A 19897-nucleotide genomic window follows, 5' to 3' on the forward strand; every position below is an offset into this window, starting at 1 on the left:
GTGATATCTCTTGGAGAATGTTCCATGTGATCTTGAGAAAAATGTATTCTGGTCCAGTTGATGGTGATGCTGCTGTTCAGTCTAACTATATCCTCACTCATTTTCTGCCTGCTATCTGTCAATTACAGATAGAGGGGGGATGAAGTCTCCAACTGTAATATTGGATTTTTCTATTATTTTTGCCATCCTACCAGTTTTGCCTCATGTATTTTGGTGTTCTGTTCACATTTGTAGTATGAAAATGGTCTCTAATTTTAATTTCTCTTTTTAACTATAAGTGAGATTGAATTTTATATATATAGCAGCTGTTTGTTTTTCCTATGTTCTGATTGGTTTGTTTGTGTTCTTTTTTTAATGCTCTGTTGTAGGGTTTTGTTTTGTTTTTTAACAGACTTTAGATGTAGGTTTCCTTTTGTTTATTTTCCCTGGATTGTGATGAGTCCTTTCTGTCATCGTCACTGAGGGAAAGCTTTATTGTCTGGCTTCCATATATATCATCTCTTTTCTTATTTTTGTGTTTTTGCCCTTTTAAGATAGATTATTTTTTCATCTTAATATGTCACCCACAACTTCAGTTATGCTTTTACTGCCTTGAATGATTTTAGTTCTGCTGTTGTTATCTTTTGTTTCCTTGTTATCCTTTCTTAGTGTAATGACTAAGAGCAAGTCACATTGCCAGGGTTCGAATCCTGCCTCCAGTACTTAACTAGTCAGCCTGAAGGAAGTTGCCTATCCCCTCTCAGTTTCCTCAATTATAAAATGGGGACAATAATAATAGTATGCAGTCATGGTGTTCTTGTAAGAATTAAATGAGTTCATGAGGTGCATGGATGACTTAGTTGGTTAGGCTTCTGACTCTTGATTTCAGCTCAGTCATGATCTTAGAGTTAGGATTGAGCCCCACATCAGGCTCCACACTCAGCATGGAGTCTGTTTGAGGTCCTCTCCCTCTCTCCCTCCCCCATTCATGCTCTCTCTCTCTCTGTCAAATAAATAAATAAATAAATAAATAAATAAATAAATAAATAAATAAATAAATAAAATTTTAAAAATTAAGTGAGTTAACACATATAAACACATTTAGAATAAAAGCATGGCGTATAGAAAGTGTTAAATATTAGTGATTTTTATTGCTGTCTTCTCATCATTGTCATCACCGTTCTCATCTCTATTAGCTCATCCATCTTCCTTTTTTAATCTCATCTTGCATTATTATCATAGCCTCCTTATGGCTTTTTTTTCCTGTTTAATTTTTTTAAATGGTGTCTTTTTGTACTCTATTTAGGATTCCAAACAGTTTCCTGAAATTTGGTTTTGAGTCTTACATTAAGCAAGGTTCAGAGGTATACTCTTAAGATATAATCTCCATATTGTATTCCTTTACGTTGCAGTATTTTTTTTCACGGTTATTTTCTGCTTTCCTCATCCTTCCAGATCAATCTGTTCATGCTTTGTGTCAGTAAGGATGGTACAGGAAGTGCCCTTGCCCCCATTCTTGGCCCACTTTGTGACAACATACTTCCTTTCCTTCTGCAGCTAGAGGGCTAGTGATTTAAACAGCTCCCACTCAGTTTCTAGGTAACTTTGCCCTGTAACACCTCCTATCTACTGTGATGGCCTTGCCTCCCCACTCCACATCCTACTCAACTGATACAGCATAAGAAAAACCATAATTTCCACATGTACTGCAAATTGGCTGCTTCGTACCTTCTTTTGCAGCAATTACTTTACTTAAAAGCAAGTTTGGTTCTGAAAGGGCCATTCATAAGACTACAATGACACCTTGCAACTGATCAGTGCAAATTTGTCCACAAATTTACTTTTTCAACATGGTAATCATACATCTCTCTTTCTGCTATTTTTCCAAATTCTCACTGCTTTTGGACATGATCAGGGTAAATAATATTCATATAACACTTTTATTTTTTTTTAAGATTTATTCATTTATTTTAGGGAGAGAAAGAGAGCGAGCATGCATGAGCACAGGGGTGAGGGGGTAGAGAGGGAGAGAGAATCTTAAGCAGACTCCCCTCTGAATGCAGAGACCAACACAACAGGGCTCCATTTCATGACCCGGAGCCAAAACCAAAAGTCAGATGCTTAACCAACTGCGCCACCCAGGTGCCCCCATATAACACTTTTAAAATAAACCCAGATGCTGTAAACTCTGCTCTCGAGTGAGGAACAATAGGATGGCCAACATCCAGTGACCACATGATCAACTAATGCCATCTGTTGGAGGCAGCCTTTTCTATTTGTTTCATCTGTGAACGTTCTAGAAAAGGGAAGTTCCTCAACAGAGGGGCATCTGTGGCTCTTTATTTTGGAAGACCGTATCTCACTGAATCTAAAGTGGTCTGCCTGACTCCTCCTTACTCATTATGAACTGGGACCCTGCTGCCCCTTACAGCTATAGACAGAAGTCTAGTGAGGAGGAAATGAGACAGTCCTCCGAGATTAATACCTGCAGGACAATGGAACAGCTACCCAATTTTCTGTGTGGGATATAACTTGAGTCTGTGCCTCCTGGTGGCCTCTGTTGCCTTTCCTCGTGCAGTCTTTTGCGGTAAGATTTCCCATTCCAGCTGTAAATTCTGCTGGGATTTTTTTTTTTCCAGTGACATCATTCCACTTCTTTCTCTTGTGCCTTAATAAGTATTTTAGTTTGAAATTTCAAAGCTCCTAGACAGAACCCATTTGAATCAAAAGACATGTTTTAAGTACAAGTATGCTTTTTTTATATATAGCAACTTTATTGAGGTATAATTTACATACCATAAAATTATCCCATGTAAGTGTACAAATGAGTGGTTTTTAGTAAATTTGCATAGTTGTGCAACTGTCACCATAATCCAATTTCAGAACATTTTCATCACCCTGATAAGATCCTTCAGGCCCATTTGCAATTAATCCCTGTTCCCTTTTTTAGCCCCAGGCAACCACTCATCTGCTCTCTGTATATTTGCCTTTTTCAGGTATTTCATATATATGAAATCATGGAGTATGTGACCTCTCGTGTCTGGCTCTGAGTACACTTTCTTATTACCACCATAGAAAGCTTAAAATGCCTTTCTAGTCTTTTCTCAAGGACCCAGGGTTAAAATTCTCATGGTAAGAGCTCCAGGGAGGCCTCCCCTGACCTTACGGGACATTGTATTCTGGGCTTTTCATGCTCGGGAGCTGTGGGATAAGTGGAGTTCTGAGACAAATGCTGGAGGAACTACACTGGGGAGCATATATTAAGGAAAGCAAATAGGCCTTTGGGGATTTTCTCAAGGTTGGGTTCCCATCATCTGACGTGGATCCTTGTTTGTCAACCCAGAGACTTATTTGTCCAGAAAGTGCTAAATTTCACTTTATTTGCCCGTTCACCATGTGCCCCTTGAAAACTCACTTCATTGTTGAAAAGTTTACCTTATTCTCTCAAGGGTCAGAGAGGAGCACAGGGTGAAGTAGGGGGTGGTCAGAGGTAATAGAATTACCTTGTGGCTGGACCAGAGTTTGGGTTAAAATCACAGTGCAGAGTGAACAGGAGTCTTTGCTCTGGTAAGAACCAGAGACCTAGAGCTAAAAATCTTCTCAGTGCCTATCTGTGTGCTCAGAGCTATGCTACATGTTTGACACGTGTATCTCATTTACCCTCTACAGCGATTTTCTGAACTTGACATAAAATCAGGGCATTTTACAGGTGTACAAATGGTAACCTTAGCCAAGGTCACATAGCTAGTAAATCTACTTTTACTCAGTTGAACCTTTTCTGTTTGACCTTAATGTTCCTGTATCAAGCCACAAATTAGCTCTAGCTAATCCTATCAGCCAAGGAAGGGAGACAAATACTTTTCTGATTCATGCGTTTAGTGTTTCCTTTTTTTATTGTACAAAAAAATCAATTCCATTAAGTAAAAATGACCAAAAAGTATCTCTTTGTTCATACCACCCTGTCTCAAGTATTTCAGTTTTTAAACAATTTTCTCTGTCTTGTTCCCCTGATTTCAGCTCTCTACCTAGTTACCATAATGACATATATTCTATTTTTATTCTATTTTCATCTGTCATTCTTTTTTTTCTTTTAAGATCTTTCTTATTTGAGAGAGGGAGAGAGCACTAGCCGGCAAGAGGGGGCACAAAGGGAGAGGGAGAAGCAGACTCCGCTCTGTGCAAGGAGCCCAAAGTGGGGCTGCACCTCAGGACTCTGAGAGCATGACCTGAGCTGAAGGCAGATGCTTAACTGACTGAGCCACCCAAGCACCCCAATCTGTCATTGTTTCTTAAAAGCATTTTTTATGTTAATACTTAGTTTTTGCAAAATAATCCATTCATCTCATAAGACATAATTTTGACTGGTCTCCTAATGTGAGGCATGTAAATTATTTCCAAATTTTTGCTATCACAGATGGTGCTGCATACTCATGTATAGAGATTATTTTCATTGTGAATTATTTCCTTATGATAAATTCCCAGAAGTGGGATTTCTGACTTAGACTACAGAACATTTTTGTAGCTCTGTAAGCATAATGCCAGATTGCTTTCTAAAAGCGTTATGCCAGATTAACTTCTAGGTAAAGCTGCAGAGTGATGTAGGATAACAGAGCTCCCTCCTTTAATACCTAATGAAATGAACAAAAACAACAATGACACAGTTAAGCCTAAGAATTTCCCAGCAATAGCTAGAGAAAATGATTGATTAAAACATCCTGATTCTATAAACATTGAAAAGTGGTAGGCAAGAAGAGAAACACAAGATCCGGCATGCTGCATCTCCCAACCCAGAACCCACCACCCCACCGTCCTCCTAAGAGAGATGTTGAGGAAGGGTGGCGAGCTGACAAAATACTGAGAGTTCTCACTGGTCATCACCACTGTGGAGAAAAGCGGATTACAGTGGCGCTTGCAGATGCGAACAATGTCTGAGAGAAACCCTTGGGCATGAAGCCCCTGCATGCTTCTGTAGGACCTTAGTACAGGTGGGAGAAACTACCAGGGTTTATATCTTCCAGAGCTCTGTGCTGCATCAGGGTTGTGAGATGAATCCTACAGAAGTGTGGGGCATGTCGCTAGCTGGGTTGAGAATGAAACCATAGTTTCATTCAGGAAAGTTGGCCAAATTATAGAAAGAGAGTGTAGAACCCAGGTTTCCTAGCAAGGGCAATTGAGTATTTCCTTTTACCCAATCCCTGTTAACCTCATGCTACCAAAAAGAAAGCCACACACCAATCCTTGAATTGTGGTTGGGGAAGTAGGGGAGATAAACTGGCTTCAGATAATGTTGGAAAAGATGTCAAGAAGAACTTTCCTGATTGTATCAGAACAAGAATGGTATGGAAACTACGAACATGAGAGAGAGAGAGAGAGAGAGAGAGAGGGAAGGCAGACAGACAGAATGAATGAATCTAAAAGAAAACCTTACTGGGGAACATGTGTGTCACGGTCAGTTAAGCATCTGACTCTTGGTGTCAGCTCAGGTCATGATCTCAAGGTCCTGGGATCAAGCCCTGTATTGGGCTCCATGCTCAGCGCAGTCTGCTTAAGATTCTTTTTCCCTCTCCCTCTGCCCTTCCCCCTCCCTGTGTGTGCACACGCTCTCTCTCTTGCTCTCTCTCTCTCTGTCTTTAAAACAAATCTTTAAAAATAAAAATTAAAAGAAGAGGGGTTGCTGGGTGGCTCAGTCAGTTAAGCATCTGCCTTCCACTTGGGTCATGACCCTGGGGTCCTGGGATTGAGCCTCGTGTCAGGCTCCCTGTTTGGCAGGGAGTCTGCTTCTCTCCCTCTGCCCCTCCTCCCAGTTTGTACATGCTCTCTCTCTCCTCTCTCTCAAATAAATGCAATCTTAAAAAAATTTTTTTTAAATTAAAAAAGAAAAAATTACCTAAGAAACAGAAAACATTTCTGTTGAACTTAGTAATAACATTAATTTTTTAAAAAGTTTTTTAAGTTTAAAAGTTTTTAAAAAGATGAGCAATGTGGTACCGGCAAAAGGATAGATATAGAGCTCAGTGGAATAGAATTAAGAGTTCAGAAATAAGCCCCTCATATTTACGGTAACTTGATTTTTGACAAAGGTACCAAGATAGTTACATGGGAAAAGAATACTCTTTCAACAACTGATGCTGGGACAACTGAATATTTACATATGGAGACAAACCATAAGAGACTCTTAACTATAGGAAACAAACAAGCCTGCTGGATAGGAGGGGGGTGGGGAGATGGGGTAACTGGATGATGGGCATTCAGAAGGGCCATAATGTAATGAGCTCTGGGTGTTATATATAACTAATGAATCACTGAACTCCACCTCTGAAACTAGTAATATGCTATATGTTAATTGAATTTAAATAAAATAAAAATAAATTTAAAATAAAATAAAAACCAAAGAAACAAATTGACAGTGAAACAATGCCATAATGATCTAATAAATACATTAGGAATAGCAAGGAATATAGTGTAGACATCTTATAAATGGCTTAGAGGGAAGGGTTGAGAGAACTACACTTACAATAGAAGAAAAACCAAATACATTAAAGTAATTATCAATAATATGATTGATATGGAGGCCAAACAATGCTAATTCCTTAAGTAGGTAACCCAGTAAATAGTATAGACAATATATACAAAGATATAAATGAGAAATTGTTCCTAAAATGAAAAACTGCTTTAACAAATTATAAGCATGCTATATTTTAAGAAAAACTGATACAGAATAATTGACCAAAAGACATAGTCTGAATAAATTACTAGGCTTATATATAAAAGAGATTGCATCATACATCTAGATAAGGAAAAAAACCCAGTGAAGGGAGAAGATCTGATGGATCTCATACTTTCACACAGCAGCTTGGTACACAGGGAAACATAAGAGAACAGTCAGAAGTCTGAGGGAAGGAACATATGAGATGAGATATTGCTCTCAGCCAAGTCACTGTTCAAAAACAAAATCAGCTGAAAGATATTACCAAACTTGCAAGAACTGAGAGAATGAAGCACCTATAAGTCCCTTCTTGGGGAAAAAAGAAATCAGCCAACTAACTGATCAATCAAAATAAAGAACTGTTGAAAATGATCTGTGTTAGAAGTCATGAATTTCAGCATTGAGTGTATTGAAATATAGACCTCAGACTAAGGAATGGGAGAATTATGGTTATCCTCAACAACAAGGGCATCAGAGGAGGGGAGATGGGAGGAAGAGTCACCTCATAGCTTATAAAAGGATCAATGAAATTGGTCTCATGTTGAGTCATGTGAATTTACAAATGAAATATAATGTCAGGATTTGCTTCAAAATTCTCCAGACAAAGAAAAAAGAAAGGAAAGGGAGGGGAGTGGGAGAGGAAGGGGGAGAGGGAAAGGGAGAGGGAGGCAAGTGAATATGGTGGTGATTGGTGGTAGGGACATGGATGAGACAAGAACAGTGAAATGCTGATAATTATTGAAGCCAGATAATGGGTACATGGTAGTTTATTATACTGTTCTCCTTACTTTCATGTATTTAAATTAATTCTTTGCATAATAAAAAGTTAAAATGCAATCATAAAGTTGGACTAAATGATTTTTAAAAGCATAATAACTTTAAGCCCATAATCACTTAAAATTATTTTTTAATTAAGAAGCATCATGGGGCTACTGGCTGGCTTAATCAGTAGAGCATTCAACCTTTTTTTCTTTTTTAAGATTTTATTTATTTATTTGACGGAGAGAGACAGTGAGAGAGGGAGCACAAGCAGGGAATGGGAGAGGGAGAAGCAGGCTTCCCGCCGAGCAGGGAGCCTAATGAGGAGCTCGATCCCAGGACCATGGGATCATGACCTGAGCCAAAGGCAGACGCTTAATGACTGAGCCACCTAAGTGCCCCAAGCATGCAACTCTTGATCTTGGGGTCATGAGTTCAAGCCCCACGTTGGGTGCAGAGTGTTTTGTTTTGTTTTGTTTTGTTTTGTTTTGTTTTGTTTTGTTTTGTTTGAGAGAGTGTGCATGCACATGCAAGTGGGGTGGAGGGGCAGAGGGAGAGAGAGAATTCTAAGCAGGCTCCACACCTAGCATGGAGCCCAATGAGGGTCTCAGTCTCACGACCCTGAAATCATGACCTGGGCCAAAATCAAGAGTCAGACGCCTAACCCACTGAGCCTCCCAGGGGTCCCTGGGGATCATTTTTCTTAAAAAAAATGTTAGTGCCTGTTGGTGATGGTTAAAAGTTGAATAAAGATTTTTTTTTTAAAAAAAGCATCTTGCTTAGAGAGTAGATCTTATCACAAGAAAAAGCATTTTGTAACTTTATGTGGAGACAAATATTAACTAGAATTATTGTGGGGATCATTTCACAGTATATACAAATATCAAATCATTACGTTGTACACCTGAAACTATTATATGTCAATCATACCTCAATTTTTTTTAAAAAACATCTTTTAAGAGCTAATATCTCTTGTAGTAAATCATGATTTATCTGAAATTCAGCAGGTCCTTCAGTTTTACTTCAGTTTTTACTCTCCTTTTCTTCTACTAGGGTTAAATGTAATGAAACTTAACATCTTTATTTTAAAATAGTATAATATATATATCATATATAATAATTTTGATATGTGATATGTAAGTATATATGTGTACATTAATAGAATATATACCATATATTAATGCATAATAGTGTAGTATGTAACAGTATAATATATAATATCACATGGTCCTATCCTTATCAAATCCTTTCTTTCATCCCTCCTTCCATGTTCAATGTGTTTGTGTGCCTAGGAAGAAAGCCAGAAGGATTGCCATCAAAAGTTATTTCTGGATGTGAGATTTGATTTATTGCCTTCTTATTGTTCTTTTCAATACTTCCTGTTTTACATTATTAAAATAATTATTTGTATAATTAGTACCTGTCATTTTTTTATACAAATGATAAAGTCATTACTCTTTAAAAGCTGTATTCAATTAACATTATTGTGTAAGTTTCACCACAGCTCTGCCAATACTGGTAGTTACACATTGTCGGATGCCTCTAGCTGAAGTGGTTAAATATCTTAAGTATGAAATGTAATGACCTGTCTGTGTCTTTGAATCTAGGAAGCATCTATGATTTTTATTTCCTCAAGCAAGGTGGTGGACATTGGTACACATGGACAGAATATATCACCAAAGAGGAGGAACATATCCCAGCTAATGCAAAGGTAAGACAGATATTTGCCATGGAGCTTTGGTTTCTAAAATTACCTAAAATTTCTCCAAGGTGGAGGAATTGACATCAGTTCTGTATTAGCATTTTTAAGAACTTTCTTAAGAAAAAGTTTCAAACATGAGCTGGATCAGCCTTCAAAAGCATGGACTTTAGAATTAGAGAGATGCAGATTCCTTCCTCGGCCTTCACACTCTCTGCCTCAGTTTACTCAACTACACAGTAGCAGAAAAAATACTTAAAGGGTGTTTGCGAGAGTTGAAGGCACTATACATGAACACATGGCACATATGTGCCAGATCCAGGTTGGTTGCTATTTTGATTATTAGCATTGTCATGTGGTCAGTGATCAATGCCAGGTGGTCTTACCTCTCAGACATCTCAGCCAAAAAGGATCATTTTCTTCATACTTGCCAGAGGAAGATTTCCTTGATGAGAATTCTTAGAAAAACAGGTCTGATGAATGGGTTTTCTGGTTAGTCGATGATTCAGCTACAACTCCTGCTCATTTCCTTCTGGAAAATTTGCCCCTGTTTGTAGTATCTGTGGACATACTTTATCTTTCTGGGGGTGACTGCAGATCATTCAGGCCCCAAATGGAGTGGTGGACAGTGGATGGAAAAGTGGGAATATTGACAATCAAGTCAGACAGCTGGCAGGACCCTAGCTGCTCCTGAAGATGGTATGATAAGCAGAGGTGGATGTGTGCTGAATTCAGGACACACTCTGAGGGCTGAGCATTGTGCAGAAGCCCCAAGCACAGAGGTCCAAAAGTTTAATTCTCTTTAAAGAGCTTAGTCACCTGAACTTCAGGGGTTTGAAGTCATGTTGAATTCATGCAAATAAGAGAGTCCAATGCAGAGAAGATTTTAAGTTCTGCTGAAAATTTTCTCCTTGTCAAACAGGTGTTCTAGTCTCTGAAAATAAAAATCTCTGAAACCCAACTTGCTTTAAATTCCATCTTGGTAGCAAAATAAGCATCTTTTGCCTGGCCCTGCATTCAGCACCACTTACCAGCTACATGGTTTTGGACAAGTGAGCCAGTAATTCTCTAGTCTCAGAGGGTTACTGGGAAAACTGCAGAGGATAATATAGGCAAAACGTCCATAGCTCAGCACCTATTAATTCTCTTCCTCTACATTTCAATTCCTGCCCTGTCTGTTCTTTTTCCTTTGAGCAAATTATTTATCAAAAGAAGCCCAGCCTTTTCCTACTAGTACACACAGGGCTGCCATGTGGCACAGACACAGTTGGCACCATTGGCATTATGGTCTAGCTTTGCTTTAGAGGCACCGTTTACATAAATCAGCCTAGACATATAAGGAGATGTCAGCATATGATATACATCTTCCATTCCCTTCTTCTGTTCCCATGGAGGAACCAAATGTGGCCAAATGGTTGATGACAGGGTTTAGGCTCAGAGAAGCCAAGGTAAGGTAAGGTAAGGTATTCTACTCAAAGTAATAGGGATTCCAGGAACCCAAGACCAAGCCCTTAGAATCCATCTGGGGTCTGAATAACAGGAAGGGTATCATAATCCCCATATTGGAAAAAAAAGGTTAAATGGGGGTGGGTCCTAGAACCAAGGAGCTAAGTGTTGGAAAAAGTAGATCAGGAATAAGTGCAGGGAATGGAAGCTGAGGGTTACACCCCACCCTCCAAAGCCAGGCAGTAAGATGACATATGGAAAGTGGACCTTGTCTGGGGCAAGGCAGACAAATTGGTTCAGAGCAATGATCTCAGAGGGCAACAGCTATAGACTGGTCCTTAGTGTAATTGGTGTCTATACCATATGTCAGTGGGTAAGACTTTGGAATCAGACAAGCTGAAATTCAAGTTCCTGCATTTCCACTTACTTGCTGTGTTAATTGGGCAAATTGCAAAGAACTATGGACCTCAGTTTCCTCATCTACAAAACAGAGCCAATAATGCCCATCTTGACATGTATGATCTCATTTAATCCTCAGAACAGCTCAGTGACCTGGGTGCCATTATTATCTTGTCTCACAGATGAAGAAACCGGGGCCCCTGGGGAGGTTAAATACTCACTCAAAGTCATAAAGATAGTAAGGATGAACCTGAATGGATAGTAAGTCTGAATGTCAAGACCCAGCCTCCCTAGGCCAATAGCAAGACTATCCCATGTCTTTGTGGTACAGGTCTCAGAACTCATCATCTCCACAGTGGAGACAGCAAGGCAGTCCTTCTTCTTGAAAACCTACGTGGACCATGAAATTCCAGTGCTGTTCGTGGGGCCCACAGGCACTGGCAAATCAGCCATTACCAACAATTTCCTTCTCCATCTTCCCAAAAACACCTACCTGCCCAACTTCATCAATTTCTCTGCCCGAACCTCAGCCAATCAGACTCAAGATATCATCATGTCCAAGCTGGATCGGCGGCGGAAGGGCCTGTTTGGGCCTCCAATAGGGAAGAAAGCAGTGGTATTTGTGGGTAAGGCATTAGCCTGAATCTGAACACAATCAACTTGTATGCTGCAGCAAACCAGAATCCCCCACTGTACTGTCCTTTTACTCTAAGAGATAACGTATTTCTGGTTAATATAATTTAGTATTCCTTCCCTCCCCTTTTCTTCCCCATCCTTCTTCCCTTCCTTTCTTCCTCCCACCTTCTTTCCCTCCCCTCTTCCTTCCCTTCCTCTCATCTTTAATTTTGTTTTTCCATTCCTTTCTTCCTTTCATTACCATGTATTTGTTGATCACGGACTATATGTCAGATTTTCAGTAAGTAAGATGTAGTCCAGGTCTTTTTGCCTCAGTTAGGCTCCCAGTTTCTCCTGAGATTAAGATGAGCCTTTGGATCAGGGAAGGTTACCTTGTAGTGAGAATTAGTTCCAGAAGGGTGTTTACCCTCTTGCATCTCCAAAAACAACACTCATTTTGTGATAAATCCCTTGTTCCATTTTGTGTCAGATAAACGTTATTGGTAAATGAAGAAACCTAATAATTGCTAAATAAGTATTTGTGAAATAAGCACATTGAGATTCCCCAGGATTTTACCTGTTTATAAAGCACTTCCTCATTTATTTCATTTGAGCCTGACATCCCTGTGAGGTTATTAACCATCATTATCATTTTACTAGTCTGCTAATTGAGGGAATTGAGGGTCCAGAAGGTTAAATTCTCTGTCAAATATTAAGCAAATTCTGGAGCCATGACCCAAACTCAGGGTTTTTTTGTGACAAATACATTTTATTTTCCACTATCTTACTGCTAACTCATAGGGTCGTCATTTAGTAAAAGTAATGCCCTACTGTTCTGGGTTATCTCGTGTCCTGTCCTTAAAATTCATGCATTGATAGTGAATATTACGTGTACTTATACCCTTGCCCACTAACAGCAGCTTCTTAAAGGCAGAGATCCAATTTTATTTTGTTTTCCCTTTCTTTTCTTCCCTTTCCTCTTTCCTCCAAACTGTTCTCCCTTCCTATTTCTTATGGTATATTCAGAAACAATTTAAGCTTTGTAGCCAAACAGATCTAGGTTCAAATCTCACTTCATAACCCTAGGCATATTGTGATTTAACTTCCATGACCCTAGTTCTTCACCTCTAACATAAAGGTAATACTATCTTCCTTATAAAGTCGTTATTTTGATTAGATGAGATAATATGTATAAAACTCCTGAAATGTTATCTGACACAAACTGGGCATTCAGCCAGTGTTCGTTAGAGAAAAATTAAGAGAGCTTCCATTTTATTGAGTGTCTTCTATGTGCAGTGACTGGGTCACAATATGCTATTGGGGAAAATCAATCCTTGCCCTTGAAAAAGTCACTATCCTTGCCATTTTGATTTTGGTCCACAAAAACCCTAGCTCAAAAGTTTTCTCCCATCGGGGTTTAGTTGTTAGCTGGTGATCGAATTATATACCCTGTTGGCTGGGAGTATGACTGTCTTCCTCATCATCATATCCTCAGAAATTAACAAAATATCTAGCACATAGTAGAGAATCAATATATTATGGTTGATGGAATGGGAAAAAATTAAATGCCTGTTTCTTGATGTCAATCCATGCATCCTTAAAGTCACAATGGGCAGAGATCTCAATGAGGCAGGAGAACCCAGAACCCAGGAAATCCTCTTCCTATGTGGCCAGAATGTCCACTGGCTAAGCCCTGCCTAGAGTGGGAATGGGACAAGCAGGCACAGACTCCCTCATAAAAGAAATAGTTATCTATTGCCTCCTATGTGAGCAAGGGATCCCAAAGACTTACAATATGCGGCCATGCCCTCTTTCCCCAGATGACCTCAACATGCCAGCCAAAGAGGTGTATGGGGCCCAGCCCCCCATTGAGCTCTTGAGGCAATGGATTGACCATGGTTACTGGTTTGACAAGAAGGACACAAACAGGCTGGACATCGTGGATGTGCTGCTTGTGGCAGCTATGGGCCCCCCTGGGGGAGGAAGGAATGACATTACTGGTACGTGAAAGAAAAAGTTGATTCCTCTTCATCATCCAGCAAAGCCAGACCACCTTCATGGATGGAGAGTTGGTACAGGGCATTCTGTCCTGATGGAAGGTGGAGAAAAGTATATTTAGGCTATAGCTGGAAGGGTTTAGGCTAGCTCCAGGGAGTGGAATTTGAAGACTTAGTGTTGGAAGTTGTGTTAAATGGACTTGAAGATGAAAAGAGAATGTGAAAGTCTTTGGCTAGGCCCTGGAGGAACTCTCCATATGAAAAGGAGAGTTCAATGTGGCCAGCATGTGTTCCAGGAGAGAGGCTAGATCAGAGGTTCTCAAGCAGGAATGGTGATGGATTCACCTGTTCTGTTTTTTACAGTTCTTCAGATAGCCAAAGATAGAACAACTAACCCAAAGTGGCTGAACAACAACAACAAAAAAACCCAAATAAGAGTTCCCCCCATCATCTAACAGTTCAGGAATGCATTTGCTTCAGGTGCAACTGGATTCTTCCAGGATCTGTGTTTTAATTCTGAGATACATCCTTGCTTAAGAAGCTTAATACCATTTCTAGACTTAAGATTCTTTGACCTCACTCTCCCCTCTGACATTTAGCTTTCTTACCTATAAAATTTTCAATAAGGGATAATGGACAGGATGATCTTATTTGATCCATTGTGTACCTAAGAATACAGACTCAAAAATGATCACTACCAAGACATGTACTAGTAAAATTGCTGGACTTTAAAGAAAAGGAAAAAGTCTTCTGGGCATCTAGGCACAAAACAGTACATGACTTTTAAGAGAAATAAAATTAAATCATTTTAAAACTGTTCAACCACAATGCTTTATGCCAGAAGAAAATGAAATGACATATTTAAGATACTCGAGGAAATAAAATGAGAGTCAAGGATTTTATAGCCAGTAAAGCTGACTTTCAGATATAAAAGGAAAACTGTTACCAGAATGCAAGAAGTCAGATTTATTTCCACAAGCCCTTTCTTGGGAACCTACTAGAAAATGGGTTTCACATTATCAAAAGACTGTAAAAAGATAGAACAACTCGTAGTAAGCATTGACTACATGGTTATTTGTTGAACTAAGACTACCTGGGAGAGATTATAATATGTAAAGGCTATAAGACCCAGTGTTGTAGATACAGAACAATTGAAAATGCAGGGGAGATTAGATTAGCAAGTACAAAAAGTTCTAAACTGTTTTCAGTTATCATAATTGGTAGGGGTCCTATATTCTTATTCTAAGAGCTTTGTGCAAAGTAGGATTATACAAACAAGTTATTGTGGAATTTTCTCTTTCCACTGACCCTTGTGTCCTTGAGAACCAGGAGTCTCAGTATGGAAGAAAGGAGATCAAGATGTAACATAGATGAAATTAAGTGAAAGCCCTGTAGTCCTAAATTAGAAATATCAGTAATAACTCATGATGTACTAGGTCTAGGAAATGATAAACAACTCATTAACACTGAGCATGCCTAGCACCCAGATTATTTTGAAATCCAATTTCCTACTAAAAGGAACCACAGCATATCTAGAGCAGAAAATATACCAGATGAACTTGTAACTTCTTGACATACCAGATAATGAGAAAGCTTTCAAAGATTAAATGGTCATGTCAACAGGACTCGGTTGGCAACATAAGGAGGCCCTCACTGGCCAAAGATGGGAAAATTTGAGCTTCAGCAATGATAGCAATTTTAATGGATTGAAATTTATCAAAATATACTTAAATCCATTAGTCTATTATAACAATGATAGTTGGTCATTTTCAGAAGATGGTAAGGAACCAGTTTATTATCTTGAAAACTGATAAATGGAAAGAATCAAACATTTATCCTGACTTTTTTATATGAAATGTACCATGGTATAAGTAAATCCTAGATGAGGGGAAATGTCTCTTTATAAAAATATTCCAACTAATATATGAAAAAGAGATGATAGAATCAGAATATCACCATTTTACCCTAATGAGTGAATTAATGGAACTAGCCATTGAGCATCTGTAGCTACCAACATCACAAAAGGAGAGATAACATTATGTCTCTAATGAAAGAATATACTATCACCTACCATCTGGCCAGAGATGGAATCTGAGTCTGATCAAATCTCTAAATCCAGCTGCAAATTACTATGAAATACATATAAGAACAGAGGAATAGAATTAACTGCACCATGGGTATGCAATCAGCAAAATCCTAACTGTGGAAACTCTACAGATCAAACAGCCCAGATACTCATCAGACAAAAAAATGAAAGAAAGGGATGGAAAGGCAACCTATAGATTAAAAAGGACTTAAAAGACTTACCAAGTTTTTTTTTTTTAATTGGGAGGATTAAACTCTGGTTTGCAGGAATGAACACTTGGTTGATAAAAGAAATGCAAGACAGCCAATTACTATAAAAGTCAGGATAATAGTAACCTTTGGAGAGAGACAGAAGGCTATGATTGGGATGGGATATGTGGAGGGGCATCTACGAAGAGTTGGGAAAGCTTTATTTTTTGACTTGGACGGTAGACGTAAGGGTGTTGACCTTATGATGATTCACCAAACTTTATATTTGTTTTTCTCTGGGTTTTGTTTTTTTTTTTTTTACATAATAAAATGCTTTTTAAAAACAGATATGCAAACAAATTTATAGAAAAAGAAAATAGGTTATTCGTTGCCAAGGGCTCTAAGGAAATGGAGAATGACTGCTAATGGGTACAAAATTTCTTTCTAAGGTGATTAAAATGTTCTAAAATTGATTGTGGTGTTGGTTTCACAATTAAAATATTAAAAAATTATTGAATTGTGTACTTTAAATGGGTGAATTGTATAGTATGTGAATTATATCTTAATAAAGCTGATATATATAAATATAAATATATATAGAGAGAGAGATCTAACATTAGACAGGTAGGTAAAGTTAGATATAGGTAGATATGTAAGGATACCAAATTAACAGTAGTTAATTGGGGGAAGAATGGATTTGGTATGTGCGAGGTAAGTCAAAGATGATGCTCACTTTCTATAAAAGTATTTCTGAATTGACTATTTTACAATGATCACATATTGCCTTCACTTTTAAAAACAATCTCGAACACTAGTTAACTGCCGTTAATAGGATTTCTGCAATCATGGAGATGTTCTATATTTGCATTATGTGATACAACAGCTAGCCACTAGCCACCTGATACTCTTGTGCACTTGAAATGTGGCTAGTGAGACTAAGGAAATTATTTTTTGATTTAATATTAAGTAGGTCTAAATAGCCATATGTGGTTAGAGGCTGTCATATTGGATAGCCCAGCTCTAGAACAATAAGGCAGAGGAAAACATACTCTTTCATATCCCAGGATCACAAGGCCCAGGGGGTAGGTGTGAATGTGTGTGTTTTCCAGGACGATTCACTCGCCATCTAAATATTCTTTCCATCAATGCCTTTGAGGATGACATTTTAACCAAGATTTTCAGTTCAATTGCTGACTGGCACTTTGGGAAAGGATTTGACGTGATGTTCTTAAGGTAAGAGGTTCCTGTGTCTCCCACAGTATTGGCCCCGATCCTCAGTTCTGGCCCCTTCTTGATGAATCTGCTGTTCCCTTCCTCCCAAGGTATGGAAAGATGCTGGTACAAGCTACTATGACAATCTATAAAGCCGCAGTGGAGAATTTCTTGCCAACTCCCTCCAAGTCTCATTACGTCTTTAACTTACGAGACTTTTCACGGGTTATCCAAGGGGTACTGCTCTGCCCTCACACCCACCTACAGGTCAGACACTATCATTTCTGTTATCGAGTTCATTCAGCAATATCCTTGGCTACATGGAATAAACAGTATAATAGTAATAGCTAAATTTTATTAAGCATTTATCGCTGCTAGGGATTGTGCTAAGTATTTTATAAACATTATCTTGTTTAATATAACTCAATCAACCCCAGGATTTAGAAAGAGAGCTGTCACCTCAGGTACCACCTTCCATTCATTCAAATAATTAACTATGGATTTTCAGGATGTGGAAAAATTTATCCGGCTTTGGATCCATGAGGTTTATCGGGTCTTCTATGACCGTCTGATTGACCATGAGGACAGACAGGTCTTCTTCAACATGGTAAAGGAAACCACATCCAATTGCTTCAAGCAGACAATGGAGAAGGTAAGCCAGATCCTATGAGCATTTGGCCTCAGAAATGGTCCCAAATATTTAACTATGTTAGCCTCAGATTTCAAGTTTCCTTCCTAGCGGAGACTCAAACCTCTGCTTTCTGAATCTCAGGAAATGGGATTGAGTCATCTAGTCACTTGATTTGATGATATTATACTTGGCCCAATTTTGTTTCACTTCCCTGATAACATATACATTTGTATCCATTCAAAGTGGTTTATGATCTGATGTAATTGTTTATAATTAACTTAAAATACATTTTTAAGGTTAATTAATTTGTGAGTTGAGAAATGAACTGTGAAATTTTTATGGTTTGATTGAGGCCCTGGTAAAGCCCAAGTAGAAGAGTGCCATGTTTCCCATTTGTAAATACTTTCTTTCCCCCTTTGATGTAAGAAAAGTTGTTTTAAGCCTATGTGTTTACATCATCTAGTTGTACCTCTATTTTTAAGAAGCTGTGATTTCTCCACAGAAAAATTGCAGGTGTTTCATGTTGCATTCAGAGGCCCAGTGCAGAAGCACTACCAGGTTCTAATATCAGGAAGAGAAAGCATCTAGAACATTCCTACTCTAGCCACAGAGTGGGGACCAGGGGTAGCACCTGTACCTTTGTTTGGTGAAGGAGCAAACACATAAAAAAATTGGTACCATCCTTGGACCACCACTAGGATCTCACAGTCTGACCACTGACATTTTAACCATTTGGCAAACAGATTGACTCTGACTTTCATGCTTTTTTTCTGTAATGCCCTTTCATCATAATCTTTACACCCATCAGATCCAAATACTAAGTTATTAAAAAAAATTATTAATGAACCCTCACTTTGGAGAATATGTTCAGAGGAAACAAGCATATCTCTTGTTCCCTCCCTCTATACCTCCCACTGCCATCTTGGTTGGGCCATCGGTGGAGTGCCTGGCTGAGATTTATCTTTCCCACAGGTCCTTATTCACCTGTCACCCACCGGAAAGATTGTCGATGATAATATCCGTAGCCTCTTCTTTGGAGATTTCTTCAAGCCAGAAAGTGACCAAAAAATCTATGATGAAATCACTGACCTGAAACAGCTCACAGTGGTCATGGAGTACTACCTGGAGGAGTTCAACAATATCAGCAAGGCCCCCATGTCCTTGGTCATGTTCAGGTTTGCCATTGAGCACATCTCCAGGATCTGCAGGGTCCTGAAGCAGGACAAAGGCCACTTGCTCCTGGTGGGCATCGGGGGCAGTGGGCGGCAGAGTGCCAGCAAACTGTCCACATTCATGAACTCATATGAGCTGTACCAGATTGAGATCACCAAGAACTACTCAAGCCATGACTGGCGGGAGGACCTGAAGAAGATCATGCTGCAGGTTGGAGTGGCCACCAAGAGTACCGTGTTCCTCTTTGCTGATAACCAGATCAAGGACGAATCTTACATCGAGGACATCAACATGCTTCTGAATACAGGGGACGTGCCCAACATCTTCCCAGCTGACGAGAAGGCTGACCTTGTAGAGAAAATGCAAATGGCAGCCAGAACAGAAGGCGAGAAGATCAAAGTCACTCCTCTTTCTATGTATAACTACTTTATTGACAGGGTGAAGAAGAACCTTCACATTGTCCTTGGTAAGAAGAAGCAAACTCAGTCTGTCCCTTTCCTCTGGAGTGCCTTAAACCCTAAACTCAGTCCTCTTACAGTGGTCCAAGGATAGATCTAGCCATGGCACTCATCCAGGGGTTTATGCCTGAATTCCTGTGGAAAATGACCCTCCCCTAAACCACTATTTTAAAACTATTCCACTCTTCTCAATTCTTTTTTTTTTTTTAAGATTCATTTATCCATTCCAGAGAGGGAGGGAGAGAACAGGAAGAGGGGCAGATAGAGAAGGAGAGAGAGAATCTACAGCAGACTCCTCACTGAGTACTGCACCCAAAGCAGGGCTCCATCTCATGACCCTGAGGTCATGACCTGGGCTAATATCAAGAGTTGGATGACTAACAGACTGAGCCACCCAGGCGCCCTTTTTTTTTTTTTTTTTAATTTTACCTAGTTAACATACAGTGCAATATTGGTTTCTGGAGTAGAACAACACCCAGTGCTCATCACAAGTGCCCTCCTTAATACCCATAACCCATCTAGCCCATCCCCCCATACTCTCCTCAATTC

The 19897-nt window shown here is 39.1% G+C and overlaps 1 protein-coding gene across 1 annotated transcript in view; it reads left to right on the forward strand.

The window, feature by feature from the left end:
• Window positions 1–19897, forward strand: part of DNAH3 (dynein axonemal heavy chain 3) — a 167904-nt gene that overhangs the window by 108949 nt on the left and 39058 nt on the right. Inside the window, exons 42-48 of the mRNA XM_087869949.1 lie at window positions 9052–9155; window positions 11320–11614; window positions 13424–13603; window positions 16984–17107; window positions 17197–17353; window positions 17595–17738; window positions 18690–19356. Coding sequence (XP_087726075.1) covers window positions 9052–9155; window positions 11320–11614; window positions 13424–13603; window positions 16984–17107; window positions 17197–17353; window positions 17595–17738; window positions 18690–19356 — 1671 coding nt within the window. The remainder of the gene's footprint in view (window positions 1–9051; window positions 9156–11319; window positions 11615–13423; window positions 13604–16983; window positions 17108–17196; window positions 17354–17594; window positions 17739–18689; window positions 19357–19897) is intronic.

The sequence above is a fragment of the Ursus americanus genome, chromosome 2, assembly GCF_024610735.1.
Source record: "Ursus americanus isolate L20-20 chromosome 2, mUrsAme1.1.p, whole genome shotgun sequence".
NCBI lineage: Eukaryota > Metazoa > Chordata > Mammalia > Carnivora > Ursidae > Ursus > Ursus americanus.